Raw genomic sequence first — 18,962 nt, forward strand, 5'->3', positions numbered from 1 at the left:
AATGTACTTAATTATATTTCTTTTATATGCAATAAACCATAATATTCAAAGCATATTAGTCTGAATCAGTATATCTACTGTACCAGTAGGATCAGCGGCAAAGCCTACAGACAAAGGAGCTAAACATCACTCTATTGCCCAGCATTGCTTGCAGGTATAATGATTATGAACTAGTTAGTTGAACTACTGTTGAGTACCTTGCGCAAAGTGCTGGCAAGGAAGTTCTCCTCTTCCACCGAGTGGACAGAGGCCAGTGAGGCTTCGAACCAGGAGCAGATCCTCTGGGCTTGGTCCCACGTGGAGCGGTGGTCAAAGAATTTGTACTCTGCCTCCTCAAAGACAATCCACTCTGGAGAAGTGGACACTACAAGAGGACAAAAAAAGACTTGAGGGTGTGTTGTTTGTTTCTCTCTGTGAAGCCCCTGTGGACGGCTATAAAAGTTAAGTTGAGTTGAGCTGTGTGTGTGTGTGTGTGTGTGTGTGTGTGTGTGTGTGTGTGTGTGTGTGTGTGTGTGTGTGTGTGTGTGTGTGTGTGTGTGTGTGTGTGTGTGTGTGTGTGTGTGTGTGTGTGTTTGAAAACAAAAGCTTTGGTTGGCAGACTGACCTTCAGTGGTTTCTGGCTCTTTGGCCACTTTACCTGAAAACATAAATATGTATCATGTATTTGTTACATGATGAATAATTCAAACAGCAAGCTTTGTATTATTGAAATCTATAGCCAAAATGAATACAGTTCCTGCAGCTATAGCGGTTCTTTCCTTCAATGTTTTAGCCATTTGCACTGCGGGCGGTCAGTTGTATGCCCCCGGTGTAATTTATTCAGTGTCATTTTACCTCTGGGGATCTTGCAGATCCAGTCCAACTCAGAGTCACAATGCATGGCCAGCCAGGTCATTGTACCCAGATCGGCTGCAGCACACTGGCGGATGTTGTAGTTGTAGCGCCCGAAGTTCTGGTATGTGTACTACGAAATATGAATGAAGAGACTCAACAAAAAACAGCTGTATTTAACACATGGATCCTTTTATAAGCACACTAGATGAAACCATGTATCAAACCATGATGTAGTGGCGAACAACGATTCTATAATTGGCTCAAGCATGCATGTGAATGTAAGATCAGACTCACAGCCAGCCCATCACTCCATTTCCAGCTGCCGTTGTCCACAGGGTTCCTGCGGTTCAGGCCGATCCAGAACCAGTGCTGCTCATGATCCTCCGATCTGCAGGCATCATCATCATCATCATCATCATCTTCACCAACATCATGATTTTCATTATGGTCATCTCTCTCCACATTATTGTATGTAGTTGTTGTTGTTGGGCGGAAAGTGCCACATATGTCCAAAACCGCTCCTTTGTTTATTACTATTTAAGATTCGAAATACTGTGGGGCATTAAAAAAAAAAGAGAAAAATGGAGAATTTGGATTTATGAGGTTTCTGCCCGACAGCAACAATATCCAGTCAGGTGCATATTACTCACCCAAATGTCTCATGGAGGACCTTCAGGACGAACTGCTCCTCCTCGGGGCCACTGATGCTGAGCAGATTGGCCCCGTATCCTTGGCAGAACAGATGAGCCTGCAGCCAGCTGAGCTTGATCTGTTCCAGTTGAAATACCTACACAGTAATACATAGCATGAGCAATAAAATAATAGCTTAACCTATTAAGACCTGAGGCCGATCTACACAATCACAGTTAGTTCACACAAAGATCCCCCCCCCCCCCCCCCCAATTTCTTTTTTTAAATACCGGTAAACTAAAATACAGATATACAGCTTGTATATCTGCTACTTTTGAATAGCCAACACAAAAAAAATCATATAATTGATAAAGATCGTGAGGTCGAAACGCCTGTCGCTGAATAAAGGTTTGGAGCATCTTAAAGTGAGTTGCGAGCCCCTGCTTCTTTTTATCTTGACTGTCTATATAGTTTTGTTATGTTTTCTGCATATACATATCCAAATGGAAAGTGTGCTACAATTGTCGAGTTTTATAAATGGATGACTTTTAAGGCTATTAAAGTTGCACATTGTGTACAAACTTTGAAGCCCAACAGGGCCAAGTTGGCCTTAACTCCAGTGCTGAAATGTACCTTGTAACAGTGTCGCAGGTCACTGCTGCTCTTCCAGCCAGCAGGGCAGGAGCCGGTGAGGCTCGGGGTGGGCTGTGGGGCAGGAGGCTCAGGACTCAGCGACGTATCCTGGGTCTGACGGCAGATGAACTTGGCACGCGACGACGCACAGTCCCTCACCTCCCACAAACCTGTCGCGAAGCCCGTAGCCATGGAGACACAGCCACCCTCAATTTGGACTGAAAGAGAGAGACACGGGGGAGGCATCCCATTAGCCAAAAGGAGCCTGGACCGCAGACATTGGTGGAAATAGTACAGTTGAGCCAATGTCTGAGGGAAAGGTCCACCGGCGAGTTGATCATTTTCCATTAAAATGTCGAATGGTTAAATAGCAATTTTTCTATTACTTGTTTTCCATTAATTAAAAAGGTCCCAAAGAAGGGTCCCGCACACTGTCAGAAACTTGCCAAAAATGTTGCTCAAAGATAACCTTTTTAAGTATGCTTTATTGCCCTACGCACCTGTCACTAGCCTTCTGAGGTGTGCATCGGCCTTTTGCTAAAACTTGTTTTCCATTAATGAATTGTTAACCCTATTAATGAGAAAGTCCACTACAAAAACATACCGAATAATGCGCTAGCCTCTGCCATAGTTTGAGCAGGGAGCATAGGGTTCATAAGAGGTGACATCAATGCTCCTACTGGATTTTGACTGAGGAATTTGACTTGTCGTTCCTCGACCAAGCCTGTTTTTAACATCATGGAGCTCATATATCTGGAAATTGCATGATGGCCCTGATTGATATTACACAAAGCATTTGCTGCCTTTTGCTGCCTTGTTATAATGTGCTGCTGCAAAACATATTTGTTAAAAGGAGAAACATGTTTACAACTTCCTTAACATATTGGCCCATTTTTGTAAAAACAGAAAAAGAAAAGAACTCATGCTTCATTGGCTGACTTTAACCTCTGTAAAAATTGAAATAACTGATGATTTCTCAGAAACACATACATCCAGCTAAGTAGGGCTGTTACTGGGCCAAATCTGTATAAGCACCTGCTATTTCTGGGTACAGATTATAAGTGGGACGAATCTAGGGTATAGATTTGTCTTTTACTAAGGCGTTCAGCAACTGCTCATCTTTAGAGTGGGTCTCACATTCTGTACCTACTACCTTGTGTTTCATACTATGTCACAGAACATCATTCAAACGTAATACTTGAAGAAGAAGAAGAAACTATGCTAACCTGGCTGGTCTCGATTCCAGTTGGTGTACGACACCTCATCCCCGCCGAGCCATTGGAAAGTCCCAGGACTGCCCTGGTTATGAAGGCCGATCCAGAAAGAGTCTCCAGAGCGACCAAACACTAGGCTGTTGGCGAAGGCCTGCTCAAACCTTCAAAATGTAAAGGATTGTTTAGGGATTATTTTGACTGTATTACAATTGTGATCATTGAGACATTTGGATGTGTTAATGGCTGTATCACATTACCTATTGGTAATGGCAACAAGTGCAGCTCCGCTATCTTCACAGGCCTTTTTGGCCTCATCAAATGTGACCTGGTCCTCTCCTACCCAGTAGCAGGCTGGACTGTGCCACTTCCAGCCCTGTTGGGAGATAGAGAGGAGAGGAGAGGAGTCAGACACTCTTTTCAAGATAAAAAACTACAGAAAATCTCAGTGACTCAGTAGGCTGAGAGCGAGAGTGTGTGTGTGTGTGTGTGTGTGTGTGTGTGTGTGTGTGTGTGTGTGTGTGTGTGTGTGTGTGTGTGTGTGTGTGTGTGTGTGTGTGTGTGTGTGTGTGTGTGTGTGTGTGTGTGTGCGCGCGCGCGTGTGTGTGTGCGTACATGTGTAACCTTCCTCCCCCCGCCCAAGGTGATTTTAAAACATGCTGGATTAATTATGTGGTTTGAAAGAAGTTCAATACAATCAATAATCTTTCAGAAAAGAAAAAGAAAAGACTAAACGAAAATCGTCCACCAATGTTTTAAGTACCAACTGCACTGTACTTACTGTATCACAATGAAGAATAGTCAAGAGAACAAGTTTAGGCGCAGACAGGCAAGTTGCCTGTGTGCGCCTAAACTTGCCTGCCCTCAATTTCTCCTACCCGTTCACATAGTGGTGGACATGTACGGACGAGGAATGCAGCGAACACTCACAATGCCATGAGAGGTGAGATTGTGTCTATGACTGTGTGTGTGTGTGCATGTGTTTGCGTGGGAGAGAGAGAGAGACAGAGAGAGAGAGAGAGAGCGAGAGCGTGCAAGAGACACATGGGTGTCCGATTGGGTGAATCGGCCCCAACCTCAAGCTTTTTGCACACTTTTTTGGCTACTGAGTCAACTGGCTGGCTGCCTGATAGAAGCCTCAAAGACTTCCAGCTGCTGCTTTGTTGAAATTCATATGACCCCCCTTAGCACTCCCTTCTCTTCCTGTATCCTACTGCCTCAGTCACAGTGACAATGCTGTAAAAGCCGCATACAGCGTGTTGGGGACAGTGCAGTGACTCTAATAATCCATTCTCTTACATCAAAGGCATTTCACACATGTTGCGTCAAGTGTTTCGGAGGGAGACTTAACAACCGCTCGAGGTGAAACCACTACACCACATGGCCACACAATGCCATACTGTGCAATGCCAACTGACCCCTATCATATGACCACCCGGGATGCCCATACTCCCCAGGGAGAGAGGTGTAGTTACATGACACTAAACAAATGTCCTGAAACATATAGAGCCTATTGTTGAAAATAACAGCTGAGAAACACAGTCAGATATAAATCAAAGCATAGCAAACATATAGGACTTACACCGACCTATGACCCACACACAAATCCATGGTCGTGCATTGCATGCACACATGTGCAAAAAGAGCAAAGACCAGTGTTCGTTCAAAAGCAGTATAAGGCTGAACGTCAAAAATGGAGAGTTAATTACTGTGAAATCACACAAGGAGATGGATCCACCAGATGCGATTGGATTAAGCATGTGGGTAAAACCGGAGAGCATAAAAGGACAGTGCCCAAGTAAATGTATGTGTGTGTGTCGTGTGATTAGACACAGTTTAAACATTTAAACAGATCAAAGTAAATGCAATGTGTGCTGCATTTCCTCAGGCTGTTAAAGTGTACAGGGAGTTAAGGGGGTGGAGGGAGTGTGTATTGGTGGGGGTTAGGGTTGTCTGGGGCTGTGGCGTCTGCTGACCTTCCTGGCCCTGAGGGGGTGATTTATAGAAGCGTTTCAGACTGGGGGTGGACGGGTGGAAGATAGGAGACCCAGAGCGTCTCAGGGGACAGGGGTGAAAGAACAGCTCAGAGTTTTACAATAACAGTTATCCCCCTTGTGCCACTGTACACTGTAGTGCTGCTTCTGTGCCAGGTCATTTTTCATTCTCATTTTAATATCTTCTTTACTTTTACACATGTGTGTTGATGGTACTCTGCATTTACCCCGTAGCATTACTACTATTATCCTTTTTAGATCATAATCATAAATGAATTAACCACATGAACCACTATTCTAGGCATATCATGTTAGGCAAACATTCGATGACAATAGAACGTCTACAAGCTAGCAACAAGTCACGTTGTGACACGCTATGAGCTTGTAGATCAGTGAAGAGATTTGATGTAGAGGGATAAAGGAGGGGAGCAATTACAGATGCGTTGGGGACCCTGGCCAACAAAGGATACAGGGTTTAAGTGGTTAAAGGGGAAACATTTTTAACAGGCAAATAGAAAGACAGAAATATAACAATACCTTTTTGCAGTCTTGGTGCTGTGGTTTCCCATCACTTTTTGTTCCTGGTTTCTTACAGATGGAGGGAAGTGTCAGATTACAAGGGCTGTCGTTCCAACGGCCGTCCTGTGCATGCCAGCAGCACACAGACAAACAGAGAGAGAGAACACAGCTGTTTAATCCAAACAAACAGAGCAGACGTCGCTGTGAGGGTCTGTTGCTGTGAGATCGAGGAGGGTCACCGTCAAGGAGGGTTCAGAGGTCACTCACAGGTCCCCAGATGGTGACGCAGTCCTCCTGGGTGTTGCGGAAGTTATTGGGCTCAAAGGGGTGCCATAATGTGAAGATGACGGGCGTGTGGTCGGTCCACTGGAAGTCCATTTGCATATCAGTGTCATGGAGCCCTATCCACAGCTCCTCGATGTCTGAAAGAAGACATCAATGGATAAGAGTTGAGATAACAATTCGAGAAGGTTGTCGCAGTGCTCTGAATACAAGCGAGAGAGAGAGAAAGAGAGAGAACTTAGAACCAATATCATTACAGAAAGAAACCACATGCAAGAAGGACATTATCACAGGACAAGACAAAATTAAGAGTTGAAAAGAGAATGCACCAACAAATCACCTTTCTTCAGGTTCCGTATGATGAACTCTAGCTCAGGCAAGGTGTGGATGCTGGCCAAGTTGGCCTCCATCTTTTGGCAGGTCTTCTGAGCTGTGTCCCAATCTATCTTGTCCGAGGTCAGCTTGTAGCAACCTGCCTGGAAGGCCTGCCATCCCACGTCACATTCATACTTGTCATTGTCTGCCCATGAGTCTGTAAAGCACAAAGATAAACCAAATGACCTGTATGTAATATGGAAAATGCATGTACAAATTTACAATGTCTTCATTTCAGATATTACTGATAATAACATAATAATAATGTTTTAATACTTTTTGAAAATCTCCCTCATCAAATAGCGGAAATGGAAAGGTCATGTAACTGCAAATGTTATTAACATTCATTGTGAGGTACAGGGGTATCCAAACCTTTGTAGCTGATCTACAAAATGACAGGTTAGGGTCAGGGGCTTTTTTTTTAATCTGACAGTGCCAGTCTGCCATGCATTTCTAGCATTTCAGGAGCTTCAAGCTGACAATAGTTCAATATTTGGAGAGGAGCGCCGGTTATTTGACCCTCCTGATTGTGTCTGACAACTCGGTAATTTACGACTCAGTGTTGAATCGTTAGCACAACCATGAGAAGTCCATGTTTACATTGTTTCAGCTAAGCTATTTGTGCTAATAATGCAGAATGATGCGGGCAACAATAAGCGCTACGTGCGAGTGCTATGGACATGATATCCATAGTGCTCAAAATATAGGCCTATAGGCCTATACTATACTGTACACTTAAACTGGTGCAATAGTCAGATGAAATGAATTTGAATTCAAATGATATTTTCTATATACACGTGTATATATACCGGTGTACACATTTTATTATTGTTTATTTTTCTCCCGTCCTTTCCCTTTGACCCTGGGCCCCAATTTGAAAACCTGTGGGTTAATAGATATATGTATGTTAAAATAGACTGACCTGTGGTGAATGGGTCCAGGGTGGCATTGGGCCTCTTCTTACACACATAAGGCAATGCTACATCGCAGTCACGGTTCTGCCAGCGGCCTGACGACTCAGTTCTGATCACAGCACAGTTCTCCTCTTCTGCATGGTTCGGCTGGTCTGGGATGGAGTCAACAGTCAGACAAGATTGTTCAAAGCATTCTCTCACTGCCAAGGAGCTACTGTACTATATGATTTTTCAGATTTTCTCAGTCATCAGTTGAAGGCTGCGAGAAAGTGTCAGAGGGTGGAACTGAATGAATTTTAACCCGAGGGCGATTCTAAAAATGTCTTCTAAATCCTAACCGTTTTCTGAAATACGTATGTTGCTATAATCAGTGGTTCTCAAACTTTTTCATGGTCAAGGACCCCAAATGATATGTTTTAGTGGGTTACAGTATCTAAAGTTTAAAAAAAAAAGGGGGAAAAATGAAATTAAACGTGCTCAGTCAACATTCCAGGAGTTCTAAAAACATCATATTATGCAAGGGGATTGAATTTCATAATGTTTATTGAACATCGAACAGGTTGTGTAGGCCGGATAGTAGTCTTACCAGTCTCCCAGTTGAGGTACTTGAGTGGTGAGGAGTCAGCCCACTGCCAGCCACCATTGATGTCCAGGTCATTCAAACCAATCCACAGAGCAGCACTGTAACCAGTCAGTAGACCTAAAACACGTCACATCCTCCAAATTATCATCACGTTATCACAAGAGCGAAAGATCCTGAAGATGGAATAAAGGTGGAAAGTCTCACCTTGCATTTTGGTTTTGGGTGATATTGCGGGTAGAAACATAATGTACAATGTAATTTATATGACATTTATATGAATGTTGAGGGGGGCGGAGTGAGAAAGTTATGCCTATAATTTATAAAAGAAAAAAAAAAGCACACCGTCTGGTTAGTGTCCCACGCCAAAGATACAAGCTCAATCTATAAGTTCATCACGGCACGCTGTAGAGCTTGTAGATCAGCTATTTTGGTGCAGGACATTATCGTACGGCAAAGTATTAGTAAGGCTTTTAGGGTTTTATAGGGTTAGGGTTTCCCATCATGTTCCTATACTGACTATGTGTGGTCCGGAAGAGGTCAGCTACATCACATACACAGACAGTATATCCATCAGATATATTAGTACTGTAGAATGCACACACAGTTCACAGCTGGTTCATTTCCATGCGGCCTCATGTAAAAGAAGCTGTGCGTTCGTGTGTGTCGTGCGTGCGTGGTGAAAAAGTGCTCACTTCTTTTTATTTAAGTAAAAGTATCAATACTGCAATGTAAAAATACTTGAGTAAAAGTACAAAAGTATTGGTATCAATATGTACTTAATTCTTTATATGCCAAGTACGAGATATCTCGTACTTTCCCTCTACACCGGTTGTATGCCAAGTACGAGATATATACATAAAGCTTTATATCAAAAATGAAACTGTTTCGCCGAACATCAACTGTTAACACTGGCCCGGTTGCTATAGACAACGCCTTGCATACGTGTGCGTGTGCGTGTGTGTGTGTGTGTGTGTGTATACCCATACCATTGATGTATGTCTGCTCATGAAGCTTGGTGATGCTCAACAGGTCAGAGCCCTGCTGCTGGCAGCTGAGGCGAGCCTCGCTCCACGACAGCGTCGCCTGGAAGTTGAACTGGTAACAGCTGTCTGTCAGCGGGTCAGTGTCCCAGAACGTCTCGCAGTCATTGGCTGGAGGACATAACGACAGTGAGTGAGAAGAGGACCAGTAGCGTACTGTATATACAGTATGACTCTTTCAACCAGTCTCAAGCGAGAGATGGCACTGTGCCGCCGGCAAGTGGACAGACTAAGCGATCAAACTAATCTATTGAATCGATTACAAAGATCCAGTGCAGCGATAGTTCATGGAGCCACAGAAATCAGGAAGCTACTTCTAATTACCCCCCCCCCCCCCCCCCCCCAATTAATTTGCTAATAGTTCATTCTGATATACTCCCACAAATCAGTCCGTCTGTTTCTCAATCGCTTCAAGCTAACTCATAAATGGTTAATCCTAAAATGAAGTGTCTCAATGAAAAATAAACATTAATTTAATGTTAAATAATCAATCCCTATTTTGGTCATTATAGGTGAAAATAAATGTAAAGGAAATCAAAAACATTCACAAACATTTTCACTATAGGGTTATAGTGGGTTATAGATTCGTTTAAAAAGAACGTGCTTCTCGATTCTTTTTTATGCGATGACTCACTCTTAACAGGACAGAAGCCCCAGCGCTCGTCCTTGCCATAGTTGTAGGTGGTGGCACACCAGAGATGGCCGTCCTCTCGACCGATACTAGTGCAGCTGTGGAACCACTGGTTATCATATAAGAAGGGAAAGTAGCAGGGTCGGCCGTGAGAGTTCCCCTGGATTGTGTAGATGTCTGGGGGAGGTGGCACATAACAAACTTGAATTACCATCATGCAGCAGCAAAGACGCCTACTAGCTTCCAGTTATAACACAGTGGTTCACAACCTGTGGGCTGTGAGGATGCCAGCAGTGGGGCCCCAAATAATTTACAAAACATTAAGATTTTAATGATAATATAACATCAAAAAATAATGTAAACGGTAAACATCTCCAAACATGCTCTGAAAATGCATGTGCCCACCCATCTGACCACTTAGTGTTTAGATGGGCCGGGCTTGAACACTTTCGAGATTTTCAAGTGGGACCTGATACAGAAAAGGTTGAGAACCACTGAGTTATCAGACTGAACTTTGCTGAACTGAAAAACCTCCTGTTGACTTCTGTTGACTCAATTGCTTGTATAATCAAACACAGTGGAAAAACAGAGGATGATGTTACGGTTAAAATAGAAAGCAAATCAATGTGTGGGCTTTTGTCAGCAGGGGATATTTTCATAAAATAAGGCGTAAGAAACAAGTAAAACTAAAGTCATAATGCAAAAAGGTCCGCAAAAAATAGCTAAAACATTTCGCAAGAAAGCTAATTCCATCCTAGCTATGAAACCACAGACGGGGCAGATATAAACGTATGAAAACAAAATCCAAGGCATGAAAATTGGGAACAGGCAAAAGTGAAAAGCTAAATGAACTAATGAACTATATTGGATTGCTATAATTTGACAAAATGCCCAGAGGTTGCCACCGCACCCTCTGCATTCCACTGGTACCATAGTAGGCCCTAGGCCTAGGGCGTGAAGAGAGGCATAACACAGCCTGGGGCAGAGACCGAGAGAGACTGGAAGAGGGTTTGTAATGTTACCAAAACACACACACACACACACACACACAGTACCTCCACTAAGGCCCTATGGAAAGTAGGGCAGATGTGTTAAATGCAGGGGAAAGTGTTATAAAATATCCTCTTTGACTTCCCACTCTAACTCCACCACAGAATGGCTGCTGCAGTTAAGCTGCTCCACAGCCTCTGGGCTGACTAATGTCTGAGGCATTCTGCTCCAACTGTGTTTACTTCACAAAGAAAGTTGCGAGGATTGGCACTTAAAAGTTAAAAATGTCATCATACCCATTCCCCTGCGACAAAAAAAGAAGAAGCTAAAGCACTAAACTTAGGAGATAAAGACTTAGAGGATAAAGAAGAAAGCAGAGGGAGATTTTCTGGTCTTAACTTAAAAGCAGATCTGGTTTTAATTGTAGTCAGGGGGAGCCTGTGAACTAAAGACTCATGCTGCGTGAGTAGGAGTAGTGATGCTGACATTGGACACGAGGAGAACCACTGTGTTAACTATATATATATATATATATATATACACACACACACACACACACACACAGGCCTAGTAAGTAGTATAAAACAAATACACTTGAGGCATGGATACGGCAGGAGAGCCAATTGTCCTCAAAATGCCCTGGGGATGACAATTTGCTGCATTCATCTGAAAACATACTGTACAGCTGTGGCATGCGCAACAAAAACACCACCTGCCTCGTAGGAGACCTCACCCAGAGCCACAGCAGGGCACAGCTGAAAATAGATGACGGAATGACGGACATTATGTCAGAAGTATCTTCTGACAAAGCCGCATCGGCTTTGTCAGATGGAGAACTAGTGGCAATGTCATATACGTAGAAGAGAAAAGTCTATTCTTGTTTACAAACACTGATAGAATTTCTGACCTGTCATCTCATCTGGATGTCAGGTCTATTGGTATAAACCTATATAAACTATGTGGTTCTGTAAATAATAATTATATAATAACTGGAATTTATAAAGCCTTTCAAAAACCCAACAGCGCTTTACATGAACAAAAATAAACACTCTCTCTTCAAGACTCTTTGGCTATTCACTCTGAGTAGTAACATACTGTACATGCTTAAAGGATTAATAAAAGCCATAAAACAGCACTTATGCTGACACTGCCTGCCTCGTTATTGAGATATTAATGCTCTTCCCTCTGAACTCTGTCAGTGTGGTCTCTGAGGTGTATTCTCCAAGGCTTGAATAAGGATTCACAGTTTCTTCATTATCAACCACCACAAAATACAATTGAATCTTTACTGTATTGACCATATTCACATGGCGGCCATTTTGCTCTTATGTTTAAGGGGGTGGGAAACAGAGGGGGGGGGGGGGGGGGGGGGGCATGCAAATATGGTCAATAGCATACAATAACATACGCACCACGGTATGCTTCACTGCAGAGGTCCTGGTCTTCCCTATTGAGCCGCCACTTGTGCTCCGTGACAGCGGGAGAGCCCGCAGAGGCGTTTGCTGCTGGTAAAGGAACGGGCATGTAGTTGTTCAGGTTCTCAAGCACCTGGCCGCAGTACCAGGTCCAGCGCACTCCGGGGGGCTGGTGGTCACAGGTATACATGCCCAGCGGAGACTTCCCCTGCCCCGGGGAGCCCTCGCCCTCTGTGGTCAGGCCCAGGCACAGCGAGGAGCCCAGGTTGAAGAGGCGACCCCGGCTCACCCATTTCCAGAGCTGGCCATCATCACTGCAAGAGGCCACCACGTCCACGGAGTGATCCCGCACCCCCAGGCAGCCCCCGGCCCCCTCATGAAAGAAAGAAAATACATCCGAGTCCAGCGGCCCTGCGCAGGGAGAGATGAACAATGGCATCAGTCAATAATGCTGTTCAAAGTGTTCCACATTAGCTTCTGGTGTGAGGAGGGAAAATGCCAGGAGAACAATCAATTTAATAGATTTAGCCCTGGGTTAGAGCTGGCTTTTCAGTATCCTGTGATAACACACCACAACTTATTTTGTTTCTCTGACATAATTTATAAGAGTGTCAAGTTACATTATAAACATTGCAGCATTTTAACCAACTGTTGACGAAAAAACTCCATCTGCCCATCCAAAAGTGTAAATGGGAGGGAGGGATGTATTATGTAGTGAGATGTGAAAATGAGATGTGAAAAGTGGTTACACATGTTTGTTTATGCGGTAATTAATCCAAGTTTAGAAATCACAATAGAATATTTCGCAATGCACCACGTCTACGGTATTTGCACTATTCCAGACATTTGACCTGGAATGGCCTCTCCTCGTAGTCTAAATCTGAACAGGGTTTGCCTGTGGATAGGCAGCGGTTGGAGGTTTAGGGACCAATATTGTAAAGTGTAAAGGAACTTAATTCATGAGAACTTTTTAGTGAGTCTCTGCTGGTGAGAAAAGGCTTTGCTAAATATTTTAACAGCCCCTGATTACCCTTTTTCATTCTGCAGCTGGAGGCAGCTGAGGCCTCATTGGCAGGCATTACTAAATCTAAATGCAGTAGTTTGAACAATAGTGGCCTGCATGGTTTCAGTCATAGAGCCATGCCACATACACAGTGCACTTCAACCAGACTTATATTATCCAAAATAAATATAACACTAACAAAATGATGACTGAGCAAAGACGGAGCGTGTGCGCGGACACACACACACACAGACACAGACACAGACACACACACACACACACACACACACAACACACACACACACGTAAAAACATTGGGAAAAAATGGCTGAACTTAAGCAAGAGTGAGTGGAATGTCGGGAACAAAAACCAACACTTCCCAAAAACTGTGTGGTTTTCTCTCATCACCCGTTTTCTTTTTTGTTTCTTTTTTCTTCTATGTTTAACCTGCTTTAAGACACTGGACAATGCAGTTAAAAACCAAGCAGTCTTCTACCCCGTTTTCACATCCCAGCCAAAATGCAGGAACTATAGTGGAAATGTTTTAATTCATCTCAAAACGGGCACCGATATTGTCTGGCGGAAGTTTTGTTGATGATCGGAATTTTACGGCAAGCTTCCTAGTAATCTTTCCACAGTGTACTGGCAAATAAAAATGTCCCTGTAGTGAAAACGTTAGAAATCAAAGTACTGGGATAGCGTGATGATGACGTTGACAAAGAGAAAGAGAGAGCGTCGAGTCAGAGAGTGTTCTAACGGTCTTTGTGGGCCGTGGCTAATGTTTTTGCTGGAACAATTCTGGCACTGTAGTAAAAACAGCTTTGGAGTGTAAATGTGGTAACGCATGTTTATATGCCCTCTGTAAGAGAAAATCTGCAGCAAATAGAAAGAGAGGAGGGAGGAAGAGGGACTGGGAGAGAGTGCGTGCGTGTGTGTGTGCGTGTGTGCGTGCGTGTGTGCGTGTGTGAGTGAGTGCGTGCGTGAGTGAGTGAGAGAGAGCGCAATGAAGAAAGACAAGTATATGGAGGGAGCAGCTGTGGCTCTGAATTGTGGTGCCGTTAGAAGTGCAAAAACGAAAAGCCCCAAAACAAACAGATCTGGGATTTAGAAGAGAGAAAGTGAGACCCTCCGCATTCCAACTCCACGGGCTCCTGCAAGGGGCCAGGAAGTGGGGAAGGTGGGAAATATCACTGTGTATTTAGTTGAAAACAGGACCTCTGAGTATGGGGATACTTTAGTACAGTGGTTCTCAAACTCTTTCATGCCAAGGACTCCCACATTAATATTGATTTGGCCCACAGACCCCCATCTGAAAAGGGTTTGTGCTAGCCTGGCTTTGACCAGAAACATAACGTGAATTCACTCACGGCTTCGGGAGGAAGCGTGAGTGAATATGCGTTATCAGTAGTATGGCCAAAGTCAGGCTAGGTTTGTGCCAGTTTGTGACCTCCATACACTATTTGTAAGATGTATCAAAGGTAGGCCTATTCCAAAATGTTCAAACATTTTCAAGATTGTTTGAAGATAGCAGATCTACAAGCATGCAATGTGTCACAAAGTGACACATTATGAGTTTGTAGGTCAGATATTTCTGAATAGCCAATGTAGGTGGCTATAATTACTTTTATGCTATACCTAGCTGGGGATACCCTGGGCTGGAACCCCCTCAAGAACCCTGCCCTGGGGGTCCTTTTACCCCACGTTGAGAATCACTGCCTTAGTACACTCATACAGTGGAACTAATCTCCCACGTTGTATTAACCCTATACACAACCGGGTCACAAAGCGACACGTTTTCACCTTGCAGATCTGCTGTTTTCACTATTTTGGAAAATATAATAATAATAATTTGGGGGTGGTTAGGCTCTGAAGCAGCCTGAGAGCTCTGAATTCAGTTCCCAAGCCTGGCCAAAAAAAGGAAAAAACGTTTTTTGTTGAATGAAACATTTTGATTTTTTTCGGCACATTCCCAAAACAGAGACACCAGGGTTAATGCAGTCAATAAGCTACATCCTTTTATAGATGGTGAGAAAATGGAGTGTCCTCTTAAAGCACTACTACAAGCTCCCTGTAATCTTGAACAGACAATAATCAATGTAGCGGTTGTAGCCCTCTTCTTTCACTCAACATCTGTGGTTGGCTTCTGGAGAACCAGTGTCAAGCTTGAGCGCCACTACTCTGTAGATGTAGTTACAATACAAAACACAATGGTTGTGCGGTTCAGCAAAACAGTATGCCTGATTTATATTTAGTTGCACACTGGTGCTGCACAGCATAAATTGCAGATATACAAGCTCACAACCTGTTGCAGCATGACACGTCCGTGAGCTTATAGAGTTATTTTCGGTACACAACAACCGAGTATAAATCACTCTTGAGAGCGCCCCCGTTGCCAGTGGTTTGTACAGTGTAATCAAATATAATCACCGCCCTGCTGCACTACATAGCCACCCATCTCACTGTAGCACCCTGTTGTTAGGCCTGTTTACTGTCCACTAATTGTGATGCCAGAAAGGTTCAAGTTGGAAGAACAACTTTTTGCCTATCAGGGATACACTACACTGTGTGTGTGTGTGTGTGTGTGTGTGTGTGTGTGTGTGTGTGTGTGTGTGTGTGTGTATGTTTTCTTAAAATAATTGTTAAATGGCCCGGACGGCTGGCATAGATGTCCGAGCACCTAGGCTGCCAATCCATTTCAAAGGCTGTGTTCATGATTTAGAAGAGGAATATATATCACAAGTATGTGGTTTGGAACAGACCCATCTTGTCTCTTTCTGTCATAGTGACATTGTCCTGCATCAGATCATGTGTCCCTATACAAATCAGGTTCTCCAATAGCCTCTTCTGTTTTTTGTATTTTTTGTTTTTCTCTGAGTCTCTGAGAGCCGTCATCCAGCTGACCCTCCAAACTGACTTCATATTTCGTGTCAAACGGACCATACAAGCTCTGAACTTTGACTTTTTCACACTGCTTTGCACACCGGTTTCCGGGATTGTGTTTCTATGGCCACAGAATATTAACCACCACTTCAGAATCAAACTGCATTGGAACAATTTAACTAAAAGTAGCTGGGGCTGAGTTGGCCCGTGGATGGACACACTCTCTGACTTGGGAATCAGGATCTTGTGGAGACAACAAGATTTCCCCTACCGACTCACCAACGACCTCAGATCAGACAGCTGAAGAGGAGGAAAAGAAACTAACAACTTGTGGGTGCAAGAAAAGACAACCAACAACCTTCAACTTCCATGCTGAGCCAAATTGCAAAGGCAGCAAAACCACACAGTGTGTGAACAGGGTTCGCACTTTGCAACTGAAATAAATTGTTATTTCCAACAGCAGCAAACAGCAAGTGTGTTGCACGAGCTGTGTGACTGCGGCCTAATGTATATAGGATGTCATGTGACAATTGTTTAAAAGAAAAACTGTTGTTCGCTCGAATCTGTCTTGGTGCATTGATAGCATTCTGGACTCTGAGTACTTTATATCTTATAAAAAATATCGACTTTAAAGTGCAAATAACATGTATCGCCCTAAATATCGCCCTAAAGGGCGAGGTCGCGTGCACTGGCCATATATGGAGCGTATCTTGAGTGTACAGGGTGTGATGAGGTCAGATCAAGATATGGAATGTCAGAACAGTTCAGCTCCATATATGGAGATCTAAGGGGTGCAGTATGTTGTTCAGACTAGTCATTGGTCCGACAAACGACAACCCACCTCATCCCCGGCCTAACCTAACCATAACCGCAAGCACGGAGTCTGGCAACGGGAGCAGTGTATTGAATGTACAGGGTTTGATGAGGGTGCTTGCCTGGGATGACCTGGGGGCTGATGTCACGTGATGTCACGATGACATTGAGGTCACCCTAATTTGCAGTGTCATCGAGATACACATAATACAACATTTCAAAGCAATAAACAAAAACAGAACAGCAACACTTCTTCGTGATGCAGCACGTATGTTTGAATTGTGGGTTAGGTGTCAAAAACGCAAGGTTTCATAGTTCACTCATCTTCACTGAGACCTCCAGTCGCAATAATATTTTGTGAAATTTAGAGCTGGCACTGGAACTGTCTTTGAACCAATATTCAATATAAACTCAACTTCAAGAGACAAAGAAAAGCAAATATCAACAGTACAGCATCATAATTATTTCTAAATGTATCCTATTATTGTCGGCTTGGTGTTTGATATGGACCAACTCTAGAAGAATCTGATTGAGTGGAGGATTCCAGATTACCCTTAAACCATTAGGCCTGTGCAATGTAAGACACAACATCTCCCCTGCTGTGATCTCATCCAGCCTTACACTCTGTTCTATGCCCTGTCACCCCTTTTCAGACTAAAGGCTGTTTCCTGCTGAAAAGAGAAGCTTAAACTCCAGCCAAGAACAACCAGCAAATGAGCCAAGAGAGGCTGATCTTCCCAGAACTTCCACCTCATAATCAGGTCAGCTTCTGGGCCAGGTTTCCCTGCTGGGAGGAGTGGGTGTTGGGTGTGTACAGAGGGGATGGGTGAAGAACAGGGTTTGGATGACTGGTAAACAGCAAGACCATGGGACTTGACTAACTGAACCCTCTGACATGACTATCTGAACCCTCTGACTTGACAATCTGAACCCTCCTGCACAGTGCGCACTCAGATCAGCCAACACAGGGAAGCTGGAACTGGAAGTACCTTCACTAAAAACACTGGGACAATGCTCCAAACCTCGCAAACTCTTCTCCCTTCTGGCTCCAAAACTATGAAATACACTTCCCATTACAATCAGAACTGCAGACTCACTCCCAATCTTTGCCGTAGTCTGAAAACACACCTCTTCAGACTCCATCGTGGCCCGTAGCTCTTGCCGTAGCACTTGCCCTAGCCCCAACGACCTTACAGGCGTATGCAAAGGCTCACATTATGTAGATATAGCACTATATGATATACGCATAGTTTCATTATATAGATATTCCACTGTTACGTGATTCATGATGTATATGATATATTGCCATGTTTTTGTTCTCGTTAGGCTAAATGCCTGAATTGTAAATTGTAACTGCAGCTGGGTCCAAGTTGATGTGAGTATTTTCATTTTGATTGAATTAGCCCACACTTGATATGGAACCCCCACTGATGCATGACACAGAGAAGTCACAGCTAACTGAGCGAAGTGAGATCTGGAAGATTCATTAGGGGAAATAAATGTTCTTGCCCATCAACCTCTCTCATATCTGAGTACTTTGGGGTTTTACAGTGCAGGATAAAAAATATATGACAGTATGCCTTCATAGATGCTCAAGTCTAGCCTACCACCCTTCTGCCAAATTTCCAATTGGGTGTAAAGAGCAGCAAAGCCTCTAGGGGTTGCTAGTGGGGCTTTTAGAAATTAGAAATTGTTCTGCTACAACAATCTGGGAATCCTTTTTTATTTTGACATATGCTGGAGATAAAAACAACAACAACATTCCATTAACTGGAAAATGTTATAAGAGCAACTAACACAGACAGGAAATTCCAGCCTGTGTTTGTTTCATTTCTGTTCTATGGTGGTCTTAACCTCTGAGATTAAGTGGGTTTAACTTTAAAAATTATCTGAGTTGTCGCAAATAAGAGTTCCTATAAGAAAAATAATTTTGTTGCTGCCATCAGCAACAAAACTTAACTTGGATGATGTGACTGATCACTGCCAAACCACAGTCTAACGCTAACCGCTTATCTCACTAGAAGCCAGAGAATTAAGGGGGTGAGAGAAAGGCAGGCAGGCAGGCAGACAGACAGACAGACAGACAAGCCCTACGGGTAATGTCTAGATACGTTCATAAGCCTATAGTTACAGATGTGTGAAAGAAGAGTGACAGACAGAACTGCATACTGTATCGTAAATTATTGCAATGTTATTCATGCTTGCTATAATTGTA

General features: G+C 43.5%; 1 protein-coding gene across 1 annotated transcript in view; it reads right to left on the minus strand.

The window, feature by feature from the left end:
• mrc2 (mannose receptor, C-type 2) overlaps window positions 1-18,962 on the minus strand; it is a 31,506-nt gene that overhangs the window by 10,847 nt on the left and 1,697 nt on the right. The window contains exons 2-17 of the mRNA XM_080776348.1: window positions 12,049-12,462; window positions 9,650-9,823; window positions 8,962-9,126; window positions 7,979-8,092; window positions 7,401-7,544; window positions 6,444-6,635; window positions 6,089-6,243; window positions 5,840-5,944; window positions 3,569-3,684; window positions 3,324-3,472; window positions 2,098-2,315; window positions 1,485-1,621; window positions 1,129-1,222; window positions 835-964; window positions 605-637; window positions 198-364 (exon numbers count right to left, since the gene is read on the minus strand). Of these exons, the coding sequence (XP_080632474.1) occupies window positions 198-364; window positions 605-637; window positions 835-964; window positions 1,129-1,222; window positions 1,485-1,621; window positions 2,098-2,315; window positions 3,324-3,472; window positions 3,569-3,684; window positions 5,840-5,944; window positions 6,089-6,243; window positions 6,444-6,635; window positions 7,401-7,544; window positions 7,979-8,092; window positions 8,962-9,126; window positions 9,650-9,823; window positions 12,049-12,462 (2,507 nt within the window). The remainder of the gene's footprint in view (window positions 1-197; window positions 365-604; window positions 638-834; window positions 965-1,128; window positions 1,223-1,484; window positions 1,622-2,097; window positions 2,316-3,323; window positions 3,473-3,568; window positions 3,685-5,839; window positions 5,945-6,088; window positions 6,244-6,443; window positions 6,636-7,400; window positions 7,545-7,978; window positions 8,093-8,961; window positions 9,127-9,649; window positions 9,824-12,048; window positions 12,463-18,962) is intronic.

This window comes from Protomyctophum bolini (genome assembly GCF_963924005.1).
Source record: "Protomyctophum bolini genome assembly, chromosome: 11".
In the NCBI taxonomy this organism is placed as follows: domain Eukaryota; kingdom Metazoa; phylum Chordata; class Actinopteri; order Myctophiformes; family Myctophidae; genus Protomyctophum; species Protomyctophum bolini.